This window comes from Syngnathus floridae, chromosome 22 (genome assembly GCF_059516105.1).
Source record: "Syngnathus floridae isolate MCC-2025c chromosome 22, RoL_Sflo_1.0, whole genome shotgun sequence".
NCBI lineage: Eukaryota > Metazoa > Chordata > Actinopteri > Syngnathiformes > Syngnathidae > Syngnathus > Syngnathus floridae.
Window position 1 is genome coordinate 4072580 of NC_142434.1, and position 15181 is coordinate 4087760.

Sequence of the window (15181 nt, forward strand, 5' to 3'; positions counted from 1 at the left end):
ACGACTCGAAAAAGCACAATGACCGCGATTGTGGGCACGCAAGCGCATATATAGGAGTATGATTGGAGGAATCAAGTGTCTTGGTTTTTAATAAACACTTAGGCCTAGTACGCTACTGTCTATTGAGATTGTCTTCGATCAACATCCCAGCCTCATGGTGTTTAGGTGTCATTTAAGACTGCGATAAGAAGACATTGTCAAAACGTGTCTCTTCTTTCTTTCTTTCTTTTTTTAAAACAGACTCCATATCGGGTACATGCGCTCGCCTTTATAATTCCATCCGCAGTGTCAGTCATGCGACACAAACAAGTGTTTTTCTAGAAAAGAATCCACAGATATTTGCAACGTCAAAAAAGAGATCCAACAATAGATCGATCGATATGTATAAACTCGCGTGCCTTTCGACGTTTGTAATCACCATCTTTAGCACAAGACAACAAGAAAAAAAAATCGCACAACGCTTTGTTTACACCCGTCATTCGCGTTCCTACTGGCGGCATTTGGGATACCCTGCAGTGTTCCACAATTTCCGCAAGATGGCAGCACGTCACATTGAACCCTGCTGAGAGGGTGCAAAAAGGGAGCAGAAGGTTGCAGTGACAGTTTGCGTCGCCCGACTTGGAGTTCAATTCATTCGCTTGCAGTGTTGCACACTTTCCGCAAGATGGCAGCACGTCACATTGAACCCTGCTGAGAGGGTGCAAAAAGGGAGCAGAAGGTGGCAGTGACAGTTTGCGTCGCCCGACTTGGAAGTCAATTCATTCGCTTGCAGTGTTGCACACTTTCCGCAAGATGGCAGCACGTCACATTGAACCCTGCTGAGAGGGTGCAAAAAGGGAGCAGAAGGTGGCAGTGACAGTTTGCGTCGCCCGACTTGGAGTTCAATTCATTCGCTTGCAGTGTTGCACACTTTCCGCAAGATGGCAGCACGTCACATTGAACCCTGCTGAGAGGGTGCAAAAAGGGAGCAGAAGGTGGCAGTGACAGTTTGCGTCGCCCGACTTGGAAGTCAATTCATTCGCTTGCAGTGTTGCACACTTTCCGCAAGATGGCAGCACGTCACATTGAACCCTGCTGAGAGGGTGCAAAAAGGGAGCAGAATGTGGCAGTGACAGTTTGCGTCGCCCGACTTGGAAGTCAATTCATTCGCTTGCAGTGTTGCACACTTTCCGCAAGATGGCAGCACGTTACACTGAACCCTATTGAGAACGTGTCAAAGGGGCCAGACTTCGACTTCGACTTGCATTCATTCCGGGAGTCGCTGATGTTTTCATTCAGCAGAATTGTTGTTTCGATGAATAACCACTTGAATTGGAAATCAAACAAATCGACGTCGTATTTCGGACAAGGAGGAAATGTGTTCAAATGCACACACACTTGAATTGATCCACCGCAAGAATTGAAAATGCAGTCGAGATGGATTTCCACCCGTTTATTAGAAAACAACCACGTCAAACAAACAGCTTCTGGGACAAGAGACAAGGTCAACGTTCAGTGTGACAAACAGAGGTTTCTGTAAAGTGCCAAACACAAAGGGGGGGGGGGGGGGGAAGCATTGGAATCCTCTCTACTTAGCAATACAGACAAACATCACATGGAAAAGTAGAATTTCAACACACCAACATAAAAACGACAAAAAAAAACGTTTACGCACTCAAAGCGATGGCATGGCCTGACGAGAGGAAAAAAAAAATCAGTAGTTTATCCGTAACCTTTGCCTCCTTATAACATGTTTGTACACACTGTGCAAGTGTTTGTACACACTGTGCAAATTTCATTTGACAAAAAAAAACCCAAAAATCATCCCCTTCACCCATCTCATACATTCGAATGCCAATCACCGGTTTGTGACGATGACAGAGGACTTGATCTCGATGTCGCTCTCCGTCACTCCCTGGAGAAATAAAATGGTTCCAGTTCCGGTTGCGTCGTTTAGAAACGACACGTATGACTTTGGTCGCCTTTTCTGCTTTCGAAGCTCACTTTGGACAAAGTCTCTCAGACCGTCGCGACTGCCGCGTGTGTAAAAATGTAAAGAGTCAAAGTAAGTGTTAAAGAGGAACCGTCGATTATTCCACCGCAAAGACGAGACCTAAAAACTGTCGCTAACTTTTGGATGAAAAATGTGGAATAGGCTCCAAACAAAAAAGAAAAGCGCTGTCCAAACTACGGTCCGAGGGCCGCGTAATAAAACTTCTGGATACCCCTGCTACGAAGAATAAAATGGCAGTAGACTTGACTCAATAAGGGTTAGTTTGAAAGGAGCAGAAACAAGTGCAGATTTTTTTGTTTTTTTCCCCCCGAATTCACCAGCCTGCTGGTAAAGGCCCTTCCCATCAGGTCTTCGGCCTTCTTCGACAGTTCATTTCGAAATAAGGGTCTTCGCGCTTGCCTCTGTACTGAGGGATCTTCCTGCTGGTGCCGTGCTCCGGTTTCGCTATGACATCCGGGGTGGTCTTCGGTGGGGCCGAGACGAGAGTGGACTCGGCTTTGATGGTGTTCGTCAAAGCGGACGTTTTTTGTCCTGCCTTCTGGGTTGTGGTGGTGGTTTCTTTCTGGTTGGCTTTGGTGCTGGTGGTGAGGGCACCGTTGCCCCCAGGGTGTCGCCAAGGGGCAGCGGGACCTCGTTGGAAGGGGCTGGAATCCTTGGTCGGGGCCGGCACCTTGGTTTTGGCTGCGGTGTCTTTAACGGTTAGAGGTGAGGTGGATTCTGGCCTAGTTGGGGAGGCTTGCAGAACGGGCGTGGCCGCATTACGCGCTGCCGCCCGGACCCTCCTTGCTGTCTCGAGACGGAGGCGTGAGGCGGGGGAGCCGGGGCGGCGCTGCGCGAGGCGGGTGCGCTGGCCGGTGCCCGTCGGGGGTCGGGCATCTTTCGGGGCGGCGGCAGGGCGTGGCATGGTGATGGGACTGGATGGTTTGGGGCATTTGGAAGAAGGCTCGGGGCAGACGGGACTCCTCGGCTGAGAAGCGGGGATTCGAGTGGGCGGTCGAAGCCTCGGTCTGGATGCAGCGTATGGTTCTGCTTGGGGCGTCAAAGCTCTTCGCTGGACCTGCACTGGACTGGGGGACTGCTTGGAGCTGCCCACAGGTGTGCTGGGCAAAGAAGAAGAGGAGGAGGAGGAGGAGGAGGAGGAAGAGGAGACTTTGGTAGAGACAGGCAAAGGCAGCTGGGTGGGCTTCCTCGGGGCGGGCGACGTTAACTGGAGGTTCTTCTTTGGCACCGCGCCAGCCCCTTTCCTGGCCAGCGTGGGCGTGCAGGCAGGCGAAGCGGCGTAGGAGCGACACGTCTGACCCGTGGCTGGCGGCGAGGTCTTGCAGACCGAGCCTGAGGAGGAGGACGACGAGGAAGAGGACGACGAAGACGAGGAGATAAGGTCGTCAACAGCCGCCAAGGGGTCCATCTCAGGAGGTGGCGCCGTACTGCCGTGGTGACCTCCCAAGCCTGGCGGGCCCTTCTGAAAGGCCAGGATCTTCTGCTCCAAGGTGGTGAACTGCAGCACGCGCAGCGGGTCGTACTTGCTGAGGAAGCCATGTAGCGTGTCCCAGCCGCCCCCGACGCGCACCATCACATGTTTGCCGTGAAGCATCTGAGGACAACAACAAGTTTCGGCTTCAATGTCAACCAATCGTGAAGAAGCACTTCGGCTCATGATGTAATGGGACTAACGCCGCGGGTTATAACGAGCTTACCTGCAGCGCTTTAAAGTGGTGCTAACATGTCAACAGCACTTTGGGACATAGAATTAAAATATTTATTTAAGCTATATATATATATATATATATATTTTTTTTAATGTGCAATTAATACATTTTGATTGACTCACCTCTGCCTCGTTCTTTTAAAAATGTGTCTTTACGCTAATCGCATGGCTAAAACGTAAAGCTAACATAAACAGCAAATGAAATTATTTCGGCATTAATTATGGTCGCCTGCTTTGCAACATCATTATTTTACAAAGCCGAAACACCGACAATAGAGAAAGCAATGCAGAAAAAAAAGCCTTACGGGTTTCGGTTAGTAATTCACTCAGGGAGTATCGAATTTCTGATGGAACAACGAGATCCTTCTCAATACACACTGTGTCCCTTTGAGAGTTTGGATTACCGATGTGGAGTAGCCGGGAACTCTCACCCGAATAAAGATGGTCTTGTCCCCGAGTCGGTAGCGACCTTCTGACAGGTACTCAATGGACACCCTGTTGGAGCAGTTGCAGCAAGGCGGGTCGTCGGCGCCGTGTTCCTGAAAAAGGAAAAAGTGAGGAGGGTTGATTTTTTGGAATTCACCACAATTATAATCACGGTTAAAAAAAAATAAACGGCAGATGGCTTGAAGGCAACATGATAATATCTCGATTATTGTCTCCAAGCTGGACATTTGGAGCTATTTATGTTTTGGATTCCACTTCACTTCTTCTTAGAGTCATAAAACGAGACAGGAAACCCACCCAGATGGGAGAAAAAAAAAAAATCTGTGCATTTATTTAATGCCACGTGCAGTAGCGAGTCACAAGAGTGCCTGCGGACGCGGTCACATGGTCAGCTTCGGTGCGTCATGCCCAGACCAGTCAAGCGGCAGGGCCGGCCGGACACCATCTTGGACGCGGGGGCACGTGGATGTTACGGATGAATTTAGAGCTCACGTGTGACCAAAAACATAGATTTTGGAATATATTTAAGACTCACCCCTGACTGGTAAAGGCCGCCATGTTGGCAGCATACGCTGAAGGTCTGGACGGCCGGCGGCGGCTCCTCGGTCAGGAGCAGGGTCTCCTCCAGCTCGATCTCCTTCTCCAGTTTGACCAGCACAGGAGGTTCCACGCCGTACCTGCCGAGTTTTTGCGTTAGCATGGATTCTTTCTCATAATCTGTTATGAAAACACAAAATTGACCTACTTGGAGACGATGCGTCCAATTTGCAGGAGGCAGAGGCAGACCTGCCTGGGCTCCTTGTGCAGCACTGAAAAAAATAAAATAATATTGTGACTTTATGAGTAAATAACACGAGGGAGCAGCTGTCCTCTCGGCTCTTGTTTCGACAACATCCGGGACGACAGAGGTGCAACGCTTGAAAACGTGACATGGAAGTTAATGATTCCCCGAAGGGAGGACGCTTGGGTGAATCATGCAGAAGGGAACACAAATTTAGAGCAGAGAGCTGAAATGTACGGATATTAATAAAACCGCTCGCAGCCTGGCTTGCTTTTGCTTGTGTCATTCGATTTGGGAGACTTTATCACGACGAATGAAGTCATCGGCCATTTTAAATAAAAAAAGGACTTGCAGGCTAAGAAAACAGGCCGTAATGGGATTTGGGAATAAAATAAGCCTTTTGTTCTAATTTAGTTCCATAACAGAAGAAAATCCCTTTGACGATTATGCAAAGCGTTTTGCGGGATTAGAAAAATTCGGTGGCGTCAACCCACCGAGCCCCTCGGACTCAAAGAGGTACGTCTCGTCCACGCCGATTCGCCGACACCAGGACAGGAAGTTGGCAGTGTTGTCACGAGCGAAAAAGGAACCTGGAGAGGCGTCAAGCTTACAGGCAACCTTCTGCGTTGGAAAAAGCTATTGGAATAAAAAAAAATAAATAATCAGATCATAAAGCTCAAATGAAATAATTTGATTGCTCACCTTGCCGAGTGCAGACGGGCAAGTCTGGGCGATTTTATTCTGCAGGGCGCCGATAAGTTTGCAGAGCTTGACGCCGTTGTTGAGTTCCTCCATGAAGAACTCGGCCCTCACCTCCTCTTCTGGAAAAGTCAATCGATTGTCTGCACTTAAAAAAAATATGGGACCTGCCACTGAATTCTTAAGTGGGACAAAATCCACCATAGGCACAAAGTGACAAAGATTGACCCACTTTTTTTTTTTTTTTTTTTTAAACCAACAACAAAAGTAACTTAACCCCGCTGCACCTGACTTCCAGAGCTTCTAGTCAAGTTTGAAAAGAAACACAATAGTTGGGTCATTCCAGTCACGTTTCCGAGCGATACCCAAAAAAACAACACCAGTTTCGATTTCCTCCCTGCGAAATTATAAACGATTAGGCTCTAAAATGTACCCAGCATGCCCGTGAGCCAGATGGCGAGATCCTCCTGCATGGGTACCAGGGTGGCTTCGTGCCGAACGGCCAGCCACTGGTCGTACTGGAAGACGTCGGTGAGGCCGGGCCCGCGGCCGTGCCGCTGCGCCAACGGGCTGCGGGGACTCCGCGGGCTCAGGATGGGGGCGTCGAACTTCTCGCCAAACCATACCTAGAAGCAGTCAGGAAAAAAAAAAAAAAAAGGGTTTTAGTCACGCCCAAATTATTCGGGAATTATCAAAACCCATTCTTTCATTGTTTACAAGCTCGGGAAATCGCTAGCAGATGTCCATGGAGATGACTCATTCGGACAGATGTTACGCAATTTATTACGAGGCGGCCACGCCCCCCCCCACGGCGATAATCTCGATGTCCATTACATGCCGATATTACATTCCTTCCATTGTTATTGTGTTGAGAACAAGGCAGGGTCTTGTGCGGGCCTTGAAACATTCTCGTTGATTCCGCCGACAAACAGGAAGGCGAACAGAGACGGAATTATTTAACAATATTTTCTACAATATTACTAAAATGAATGTTGAAAGTTTTCCCACGGCTTTCACGACAAACTTAATTCAAATTTATTTATACAATTAGCAGTCCACTGTGGGGAACGGACTAATTTCCTCGAATAAATTTGTCTGATTTTATTCGGTTAAAAAAAAAAAAAGAAAAATAGTCCCTGCAGGCAACACGTGAGGTGAACAGCTGGAGCAAACGCCTCGGGAATGACCTTTCCACCCGAGCGCAGCACACGCAGAGAAAGATTCACAAACACAAACTCGTGCACACCTGATGTTCTGAACGTGAACATATGACCTTGTATCAAAAGAGTCGAATCGACCCAGCTGGACAAACGCGAGTTATGTAACAAAACTCAGCTGGGAGCACTTGCATGTGTTTTTTTTTTTTTCACACGACTAATTATGTAAAAAAAAAAAGTACAGGTACTTAATTCAAATTTACATTGCGAGCAGATTAGCGTTCCCCGATTAGCCAGTTCACCATTTCCTTAAATCGCCTTTTTTTTCCCCAATGGAGGAATGTCTGCTGATAATCCGCCGACTAAATGCAACCTTACAGCGGAGAATTAAATCAGTACATTAGATTCCCCCCCCTCATGGAGTTGAGCTGATGCTCTTAACTTGATCCACTTATACCCGCAAGCCTCCTGCGATTGTAATAGGGTCAAAGGTAAAGGCGAGCCAAAACAATTCGATATTTAATGACAGCAGAAAGACCGATCGATGTCTTGATCCGTGTTGTCTATTACATAACTTGCACGTGAGACTTCAACTGGCAGATGCTCGCTTTTAATGATGCGTTCAGGGACTTGGTCCTTTTTTTGCAGCCCGCTGCGTGACGCAACCGGAAACTCGATTGCAGAGTCATTGCAGTCGATTATGGATCAATATCAGCCCTCGGGGGTCTCTTGGATAATCAATACATCTGATTTAGGGCTCCTTTATTTTTGGTTGATGCTGTGATTGATGAAAAGACAATGGAGGATTGCCTGCCACCAAAAAAAAAATAAAAAATGGGGTTTAGTTGGTTGCAAAATACGTCGCAATGCAAAAACGTAACTTGACACTTTTGTTGTTTCGGATCTTCACGTGGTTGACATTGCTTACTGGGAGGTGAAGGAGGAAAAAGTTTGGATTGCATTCCAGCCGCCCCTCCCGAAAATGTGCTAAAGACACTCCTCGGGGTCCCGAGGGCGGAACGCCAGACACGCGTGACGAGAATGAAATTGCGTGCCGTGACAGAGGTGGGCTTGCGTCAGTTGCTGGGTGAGAGACAGATGTCGACATTTTTTGGAATGTTATCAAAATAACAACTAGGGAGCTGCTGCTAACGTCATGAAAACAAAGCCTGGCTGAAGCTGGGCGGTGCTCAAAAAGGAGCAGCGATGCTTTTTTTTTTGTGGCGTTGTCCATTTAACATGAATTAATTCATGAACTTACCTGGATGCCAGTCTGGACAGCCATGACTGCAATCACAGATGATTCACTTCTTCATTCTGTGGAAATATGAGCAAAAAAAAAAAAATATTAACAATAAGCATTCTTTCTGATGCAGTTGTTGAGTCACTGGTTGTTGGTATCGGCAGCCTCCGCGAGTATCCGATACCTTAAATTTGTATCGGCTTGATATCAACTTCAAAGTGCGACTAGAAAAACATGACAGTTATTAGTTAATGTACCATCAAAGTTCTTCAGTAGCCAAATCAAACTCTATTGACAAATTCCCTTCTTTCTGATTGGCAAAATTAATTCAAAATCAAAACAGCCTAAGGTGAAACGTCTTCCCGGATTGGCTTTTGTTAGCGTAACAAAGGTCCCACTGTAGTTTGGCCATCACGGCTTCCTGGCCTCAAATTTCTTCTTCAAACAATTCTCTTTTTGTTATCTTCTAAGACTCCAAATTAGGTCAATGAGAAAATTCCGTTCATTTTGATACCTGGTAAGTCAAACTGAGCGCTCATTATTGATTGGTAACGAGCGGAAATGCTTGTTTTCATTTTTCCGGAATAAAAAGTGACTCTCACGAGGAAGTGACGTGGTTAGCGAGTGCTCCTCTCTTGCCCTTTCCCACACAGGATGTGAAGGATTACCCTCGACTCAACTGTCCCTTCGGGTATGTGTGAGAGCGTGTTTGTCAAAAGGGGGGGGGGGGGGGGGGGGGGAGGAGGAAAGCAATCACAGCATGGAGATCCTAATAACATTGATAATTTGGTCAACACAGCTGAGGCAATAGTGCAACCCCCCCCAACCTCCCCCCCCCCCCCCCCCCCCTCCACCACACACAGCATCATCCCTCTCCAAATATGACCTCATATAACCGTCGCTATGGAACATTACTGACGTTGTCATGCAGAAAGATTTCCAAAAGAGTGCATTCCAAGAAAAGATGAGCTCACGTACCTTAATGGAAAAAAAAAAAAAAATGACCGGAGAGTCTTCTCAATGCAAAAAGCACATTTCCCTCTCAGCTAGGATGCGTTAGCAAGCCGGTTAGAGTGGAGGCACACGAGTGAGTGGCGACGGAGAGCGAAGGGATGACAAGAAGAGAGGGAGGGGGGGAGTTAGGGATGGATGGGAGCAGGAGGAGGTGCTCTCTCTGACTGATGAAGTGCCGACGCTTGGTGAAACCAGGACTACCCCTTCAACCCCCCCTTAAAAAAAATCCTGTCACAGCGGGACACTCACAAAGCTTCCATTGTTTCCTTTGCACCCCCCCGACGACCCCCCCCTCCCCCCTGCACCAACTACTTCCACCAACCCAGGAACTCCCAAAACAGGCTGAAATGAAATATTTATATAAAGTTCATTGAGAATTTCAACACTATTCAAGCATTGTGTTGAAATGTCACCGTTGTGCTAAAGAGCTGGAGAACGTTGACATTTGGAATCTCAGAGGGAAAGGAACAATCCGGGCCCTCAGAACAACACGGCAAATGTTCGTCACTGTGCAAATGGACTGGCGCGACTTCCCACAGATGTCAACAAAAGGGCGAGATGGACGGAGGAGGCGACAAACAAAACTTGTGTTGTGGTAGTGATGAACTTGGGAGTGGCCCTCAACTCTTTCCACGCAAATTCCAAAACGGTTACCAGGAAAGGAAAAAAATAGCCATCTTCATTTTTTTCTCCCCTTTCTCAATTCTACTCACGGACAACAAACTAGTTCTTCATTCCTCGCTTCATTTTTATGTGTGTGGATTGAGCTGTTCCGAATCCAGGGATTAACGGAGTAAATGACGCACAGAAACCTCGGGATACAAAGATCGGATTTCGGTCGAGCAACCTGCACTTCTTGTTACGATGGAAATGACGGCTTTGTTTCGAGAACCGACGACTGATATTCGAGTCCAAAGAACTCAGATGTGATTTCCAGATGTTTGTTTCATTTCTGGCTCATTTCGAGAGTTCCAGAAGTCGATTAAAAAGGAAAGGAGCTCATTAGAGAGTCCTCGGGGTCTGAAATAAACAAGGATGATGGCGTGTGGAGGTGGGAGGGGGGGGGTAGACATCTGTCCGTCCACCTCCCACGCAGGTTCCTCTTCTCTAGTCACGGGCACTAATCAGTTAAGAGGATCAACGCTATTCCAGACAGCATCCACCTCCACGACGCGGCGTCATCACAACACAAACTCGGCACGTGGCGCACACACACACACACACGCAGCCCGTGCCATTAAACGAAGGGCGCATTATGTAAGGAGTTAAAAGTAGAACGTTCCAGACGAGTGTCCTTTTTGATTTTACACCGCGCTGCCCTGGGAATGCCCGGGAGGGATTCCAAAGATGAGTAAGAAATAAATCAAGAGTTGGCTCATGTGTAGTTTGAAATTTTTGAACACTCCCAGGAAATGTCATGTTAGCTCTTTGGAAGTTCAACCAAAAAAAAAGATGGCAAATGTTTTGAACATGAACAGCCTTATATAATTATGAGTCACTTTGAAACGAATTATAAAAAAAAGGCAATGACCCGTTCAGTTCAGAGCACGCTACGACCTTCCTGCTGCGTGCGTTTGGACCTCAATTAAGTTTGTGGAGTTGAAAAAAATAAAAAATAACCAAACGATGGGCGGCCAGAACCACCTCAAAATGAATCTCCTGCAACCTTCCCCTGGGTTCTGCCGGGCCCGAGAGAATACCAACTCCCCACTCGATTCAAGTCCTTCCTGCTGAGCCCTTTGTGTCTGGACTTAATTATCCTGTCACAGGAGTGTTTCATTTACAAGCCAGCTTCAATACAGAAGGGGCCCGGTTGATTTGAAAGGATGGGGGCGGGGGGGCGGGAGTAAATATGTACAAGCGCTACCAAGTCCAGTGGACCCTCGGAGGTCAAACAATTCGATGAGGTCATTCGGTTGATAAGGCGGGCATTCTTTAAATTATAAACGGGTTTGTCTGGCAAGGCGCCCGGTCTGAGCCGTTACTGATGACCTTCTTCCCAAATATGCAAAACGAACGGCCATTACATCATCACGTCCCTTGCAGACTTCCCAGCAAATCAATTCCAACTAGCCGACCTCACAAGGCAATCGGAAGAGGCCTCGATGGGTTGTTACGACGATAGAAATACGAGTACAGCGGGAGTCGTTTGTGTCGCCAAGGCAAAAACTTACAGCAATGTAGGCCTCATTGTTAAGACTCCAAGGTAACCAAATGTAGCCTCCAAAAATACACAGAAGTATCCAAGACACGCCAAAGTAGGTCTACGTATTCTAGGAATTGCAAAATCCCCTCTTTCAGTGAAGGTCGGGCAAAACAGGAATGGAAATCAAACCCCCCCCAACATGTGTAATATAAATAAAGGGTAATCTGCAATTTCATTATCATCTCCATTGTGTCGGCCCATATGCGCCTGGTGTAGTTGAACTCATTAAGCTTGCTTTTGTCTCATCTGGGCTGGTCTTATGTGGGTCTCCCAAGAATTTAACTGGCCCAAAATCCAAAGCCTGGTGCCAAAGATCAAGCAGATGGTGCCAATAGATAGATGAAGGCTGCCTTTGTATTATGTATTATTTTTTACATTTGTTATTTATGTTGCATTGGCTCACATAAAAAAGAATACATAATTTTAATCATTCGTGAAACAATACTTAATAATGACATTTGCAGCAAGATTTCAAATATACAGATTCAGTCACGTGACCGAGCGTGCACACTGCAAAGGGCGTATGCTGCACATCAAAATGACAAGTTCTTAAATCTAAATTCAGCAGTATCAGTTACTAATACTTTTTTTAGTCTCCCTCATCCCAAACATTCACGATCTTATCAGCAAGTGCAGCCCTCCCACGTTAGATGGACTAGCAGTGATCCTCTTAACTATTTATTCCCATCTGCCAATCAAGGATAAAAACGTGTGTCTAAACTTCAGGTTGTAGTTTTAACACGAGTACTCTAAAAGTACATTAAAATCAGGAATGGGACTTGCAATTTGGTTTCTAGACTAAAGTAGGAGATGCAAGTTTTAATACAATGCACCACGAGGCATTTTCAGTGTTGAAACTCTCTGATTAGTCTTTTCTACAACTTGCATCACGTTTTGCAAACAAAAACAACATTCTGGACTTACCAGCAGCACTGCGGTGATGAGAGTCTTTCAGTTTGCATCAAATCGGCGTTTCCTTGTGGGAAACGTGGACGTCGGCAAGGGAGTCATTTTTGTACGTCAACTTACCCTGTTGCGCTGCTGCTGTTCGAACCAGCCAATCAGAGCGCGCCTGCCTCTGGAGGGGGCGGGGTCTGGTTCACCTGCCATTAACACCATCCATAGAGCGTTTTAATATGACAATTTGATTATTAGAAATCACAAAAAGGAATTACCATAAAAGACATTTAAGTTATGCTTATTATGGGATGATAAAAAGTAGTTGAATGCTTAATTGTAGTGAATAAGTTTAGTAAAAAGGCTTCCCTGCTGTATTGTCCTAAATGATGGCCCACTTTATAATAAACAATAAGGAAAGTGAATACTCTGTTCAGTCTCGTGAGAAAGCTGGAGGAGTATTGAGTGGGCCGCACCCTTCCCATACAGGATAATAAATACTTTGTGAAAGAGTCCAGTCTCACAGAAGCCCCTTTGAAGCTCCAAGTAACTAGATATTTCTTTGTTTGTTGTAAACCATGTAAATTTAGAGCAGTTTCTAAATGTTGGTGGTACGCACACACGTGATGTCCCATTTGCAAAAGCATCATGCCATGTGAATTATTTATTAAAATAAAATGTTTCACCACAACAAACTTAAATTACACTATTTTAATTTTTTTAAATATATTATTCTGTGTTATTTTTTTCGTCTACATTGTTTCATACTCTCCGAGGTAAACAATCAACAAAAAAATTTAAAATGATAAAAATACTTATTTGGGTAAAATATTATTTTTATTATAAATAAATCTTTATAAAATACCATAGGAAAATGTATATGTAAAATGTATATTAGGATTATTTATGTTTTAAAAAATGTACAATGAATACCTCTGGACACAGCTGGCTCCAAACCTTGTACTGAGGCGACACCTGGTGGTAAAAAATAGACTGCATCACCACACCGATATTTGAATGACATAAAAAGCAAGAATGGATACATTTTTATTGTTAGCAATATTTAAATGCAATCTAAATTATAAAACGCTGATTAACTTTAGCTGCACGAATCTGTCAAGCAAAAAAAAAAAAGAAAGAAAAGAAAAATTGTATAAGTGATGCTGAGTTTAACATACAAAGTGGTATGCTTATACATTAGTACTTGATTTTTTTTTGTGTGTGTGTGACTTGGTGTATTGATATTGTACGGTTTTAATCCGGTCTCGGGTCTTATTTAACGAAAACAAACATAGTTGATTGATAGATGCAACTTTCCAGACTGCCACAAGGCGGAGCCAGAATCCACTAAATAACTCCTTTGACTCCTCTGTAGTCTCACTGTGACCCAAAACTTTAAATTGAGGACTCCCGGGGGATCTGTAAGGACGTTACACGCAGTTAGCGTCCCACTGAGTTCTTTTGTTTGGTTGCTTGGCCTATACTTTGCCCCTTTTGCGCCATATGCCATTAGTGGCCAGGCTGTCAAATCATATGATGTGTGACTGCATATAGCTGTACTGCATTTATCACTTCATTTTTTGGCACTGTTGGGGTTTGCATAACTAAAAGGTATGCATTCTGTAGTTTATTAATAACAAAGCTATTTTTCTTCATCAATCTATGCCAGTAATGTTTATTGACAGCAAAAAAGGAAATATGCTTTCAATATAGTAGTGGACAAATATTCAAAATTCTTTGAATGCATGATCATTGAAAAATTCATACTGTAAATGACATCTTGGACATATATAAACTTACATTGTATTACTTACAAGTCACATGGTGAGCTCCAATACAAAACTTCAATTTCCTTGCAGATATGTTGTATCTAAAAGTAGGTAGTTAAACACATTAATTTCCTGTAACTTTTGCAAGGGAGGAATCGAATTGATAGATAATAGTCAAACAGTATAGTTCATTTAATATTTTTTCCACGGTGATAGATCAATGCAGCCAAATGATGTGTACAGTTCTATACATATGTCATTTAAGAACTTGGGTTAACTAGTTGACTTACATCATGCTCTGACAGTCATGTCAACAAAGACCAAATGACGAAAAATATGTATGCTTAACTATTAAGTCAATCAAACGTAAGAACTCTGATCTGCGTTTCAAGTGTTTTATTATCTGATATTACACAAATTCACCTGCGTACACATTACGGTACATTGAGCTAACGTTAGCCTGTAGCCTGTATTGCTAATACGTTAGTTATTTGTTGATAACTAACAAAAACTTTCCATCCTGTTATTACTGCGTTATAATCCCGACAAAGTCGCCTTAACTAAATCTCAACGTTGATATTGAAAGAACATGAAAAAATATCGGATAACTAGCATGTTATCTTACACTGTAATTACATTAGCGTACATTATTAGCTCGACTGTTAACGTGTTGTTTACCTCAACAAATAAATAAAAACGTTAGTCTATGATTTTTCTGAATTTATTCAATATAGTAACCATAATATTGATTTTTTTTATAAGTTAGCAGAGGGAAAGACTGTGGTACAAATAGCGTCAAAGCGATGCTACAACATTGTATTGCTAGTAAACGGCGTTTCGAGGCGTTATTAACTATTCATCCATTACTAACATTAATACACTTGTAGATAACACTAGTTAGCAGCTAATAGGATTATCCCAATGTCCTCACAGCGGCTCGGTAGTATCCTCGTCAAGTTAGCTTGGGACGCTAAGCTACCATGCTAACTAGCTAGCGGCGAACTCATGAGCTCCGAATTCGGTTGACGGGCGTGGGTTGTCCAAACGGGCGGCGGCCGAGGTGAACTCCGGTGCGCTCTGCTAAATAAAAAAAAGACGTGCAGCCGAAAGTGGCACGCAATTCAAACACATATTTCCCCACCGCATGCTTGTCAAATCTTCAAAATGGGGTCTGTTAACGTCCGTCTCCGCCATTTTGTGACAGGTTTTTTTTTTTCATTGAGTAAAGGGGGTACGCGTAATGGTTGAATGTAACCCTGTCAAGAAG

The 15181-nt window shown here is 44.7% G+C and overlaps 1 protein-coding gene across 1 annotated transcript; it reads right to left on the bottom strand.

Moving 5' to 3' along the window:
• Positions 1–1399: 1399 nt before the first annotated feature.
• Positions 1400–15126, bottom strand: gas2l3 (growth arrest-specific 2 like 3). The gene is made up of 11 exons (XM_088366916.1): positions 13960–15126; positions 13079–13120; positions 12173–12351; positions 8047–8102; positions 6062–6254; positions 5632–5750; positions 5424–5565; positions 4894–4957; positions 4684–4825; positions 4133–4240; positions 1400–3587 (listed from the first exon to the last, which is right to left on the bottom strand). Exons 4-11 carry the CDS (start codon positions 8068–8070, stop codon positions 2337–2339), a joined length of 2043 nt encoding a protein of 680 aa, XP_088223042.1. The 5' UTR covers positions 8071–8102; positions 12173–12351; positions 13079–13120; positions 13960–15126; the 3' UTR covers positions 1400–2336.
• Positions 15127–15181: the final 55 nt, after the last annotated feature.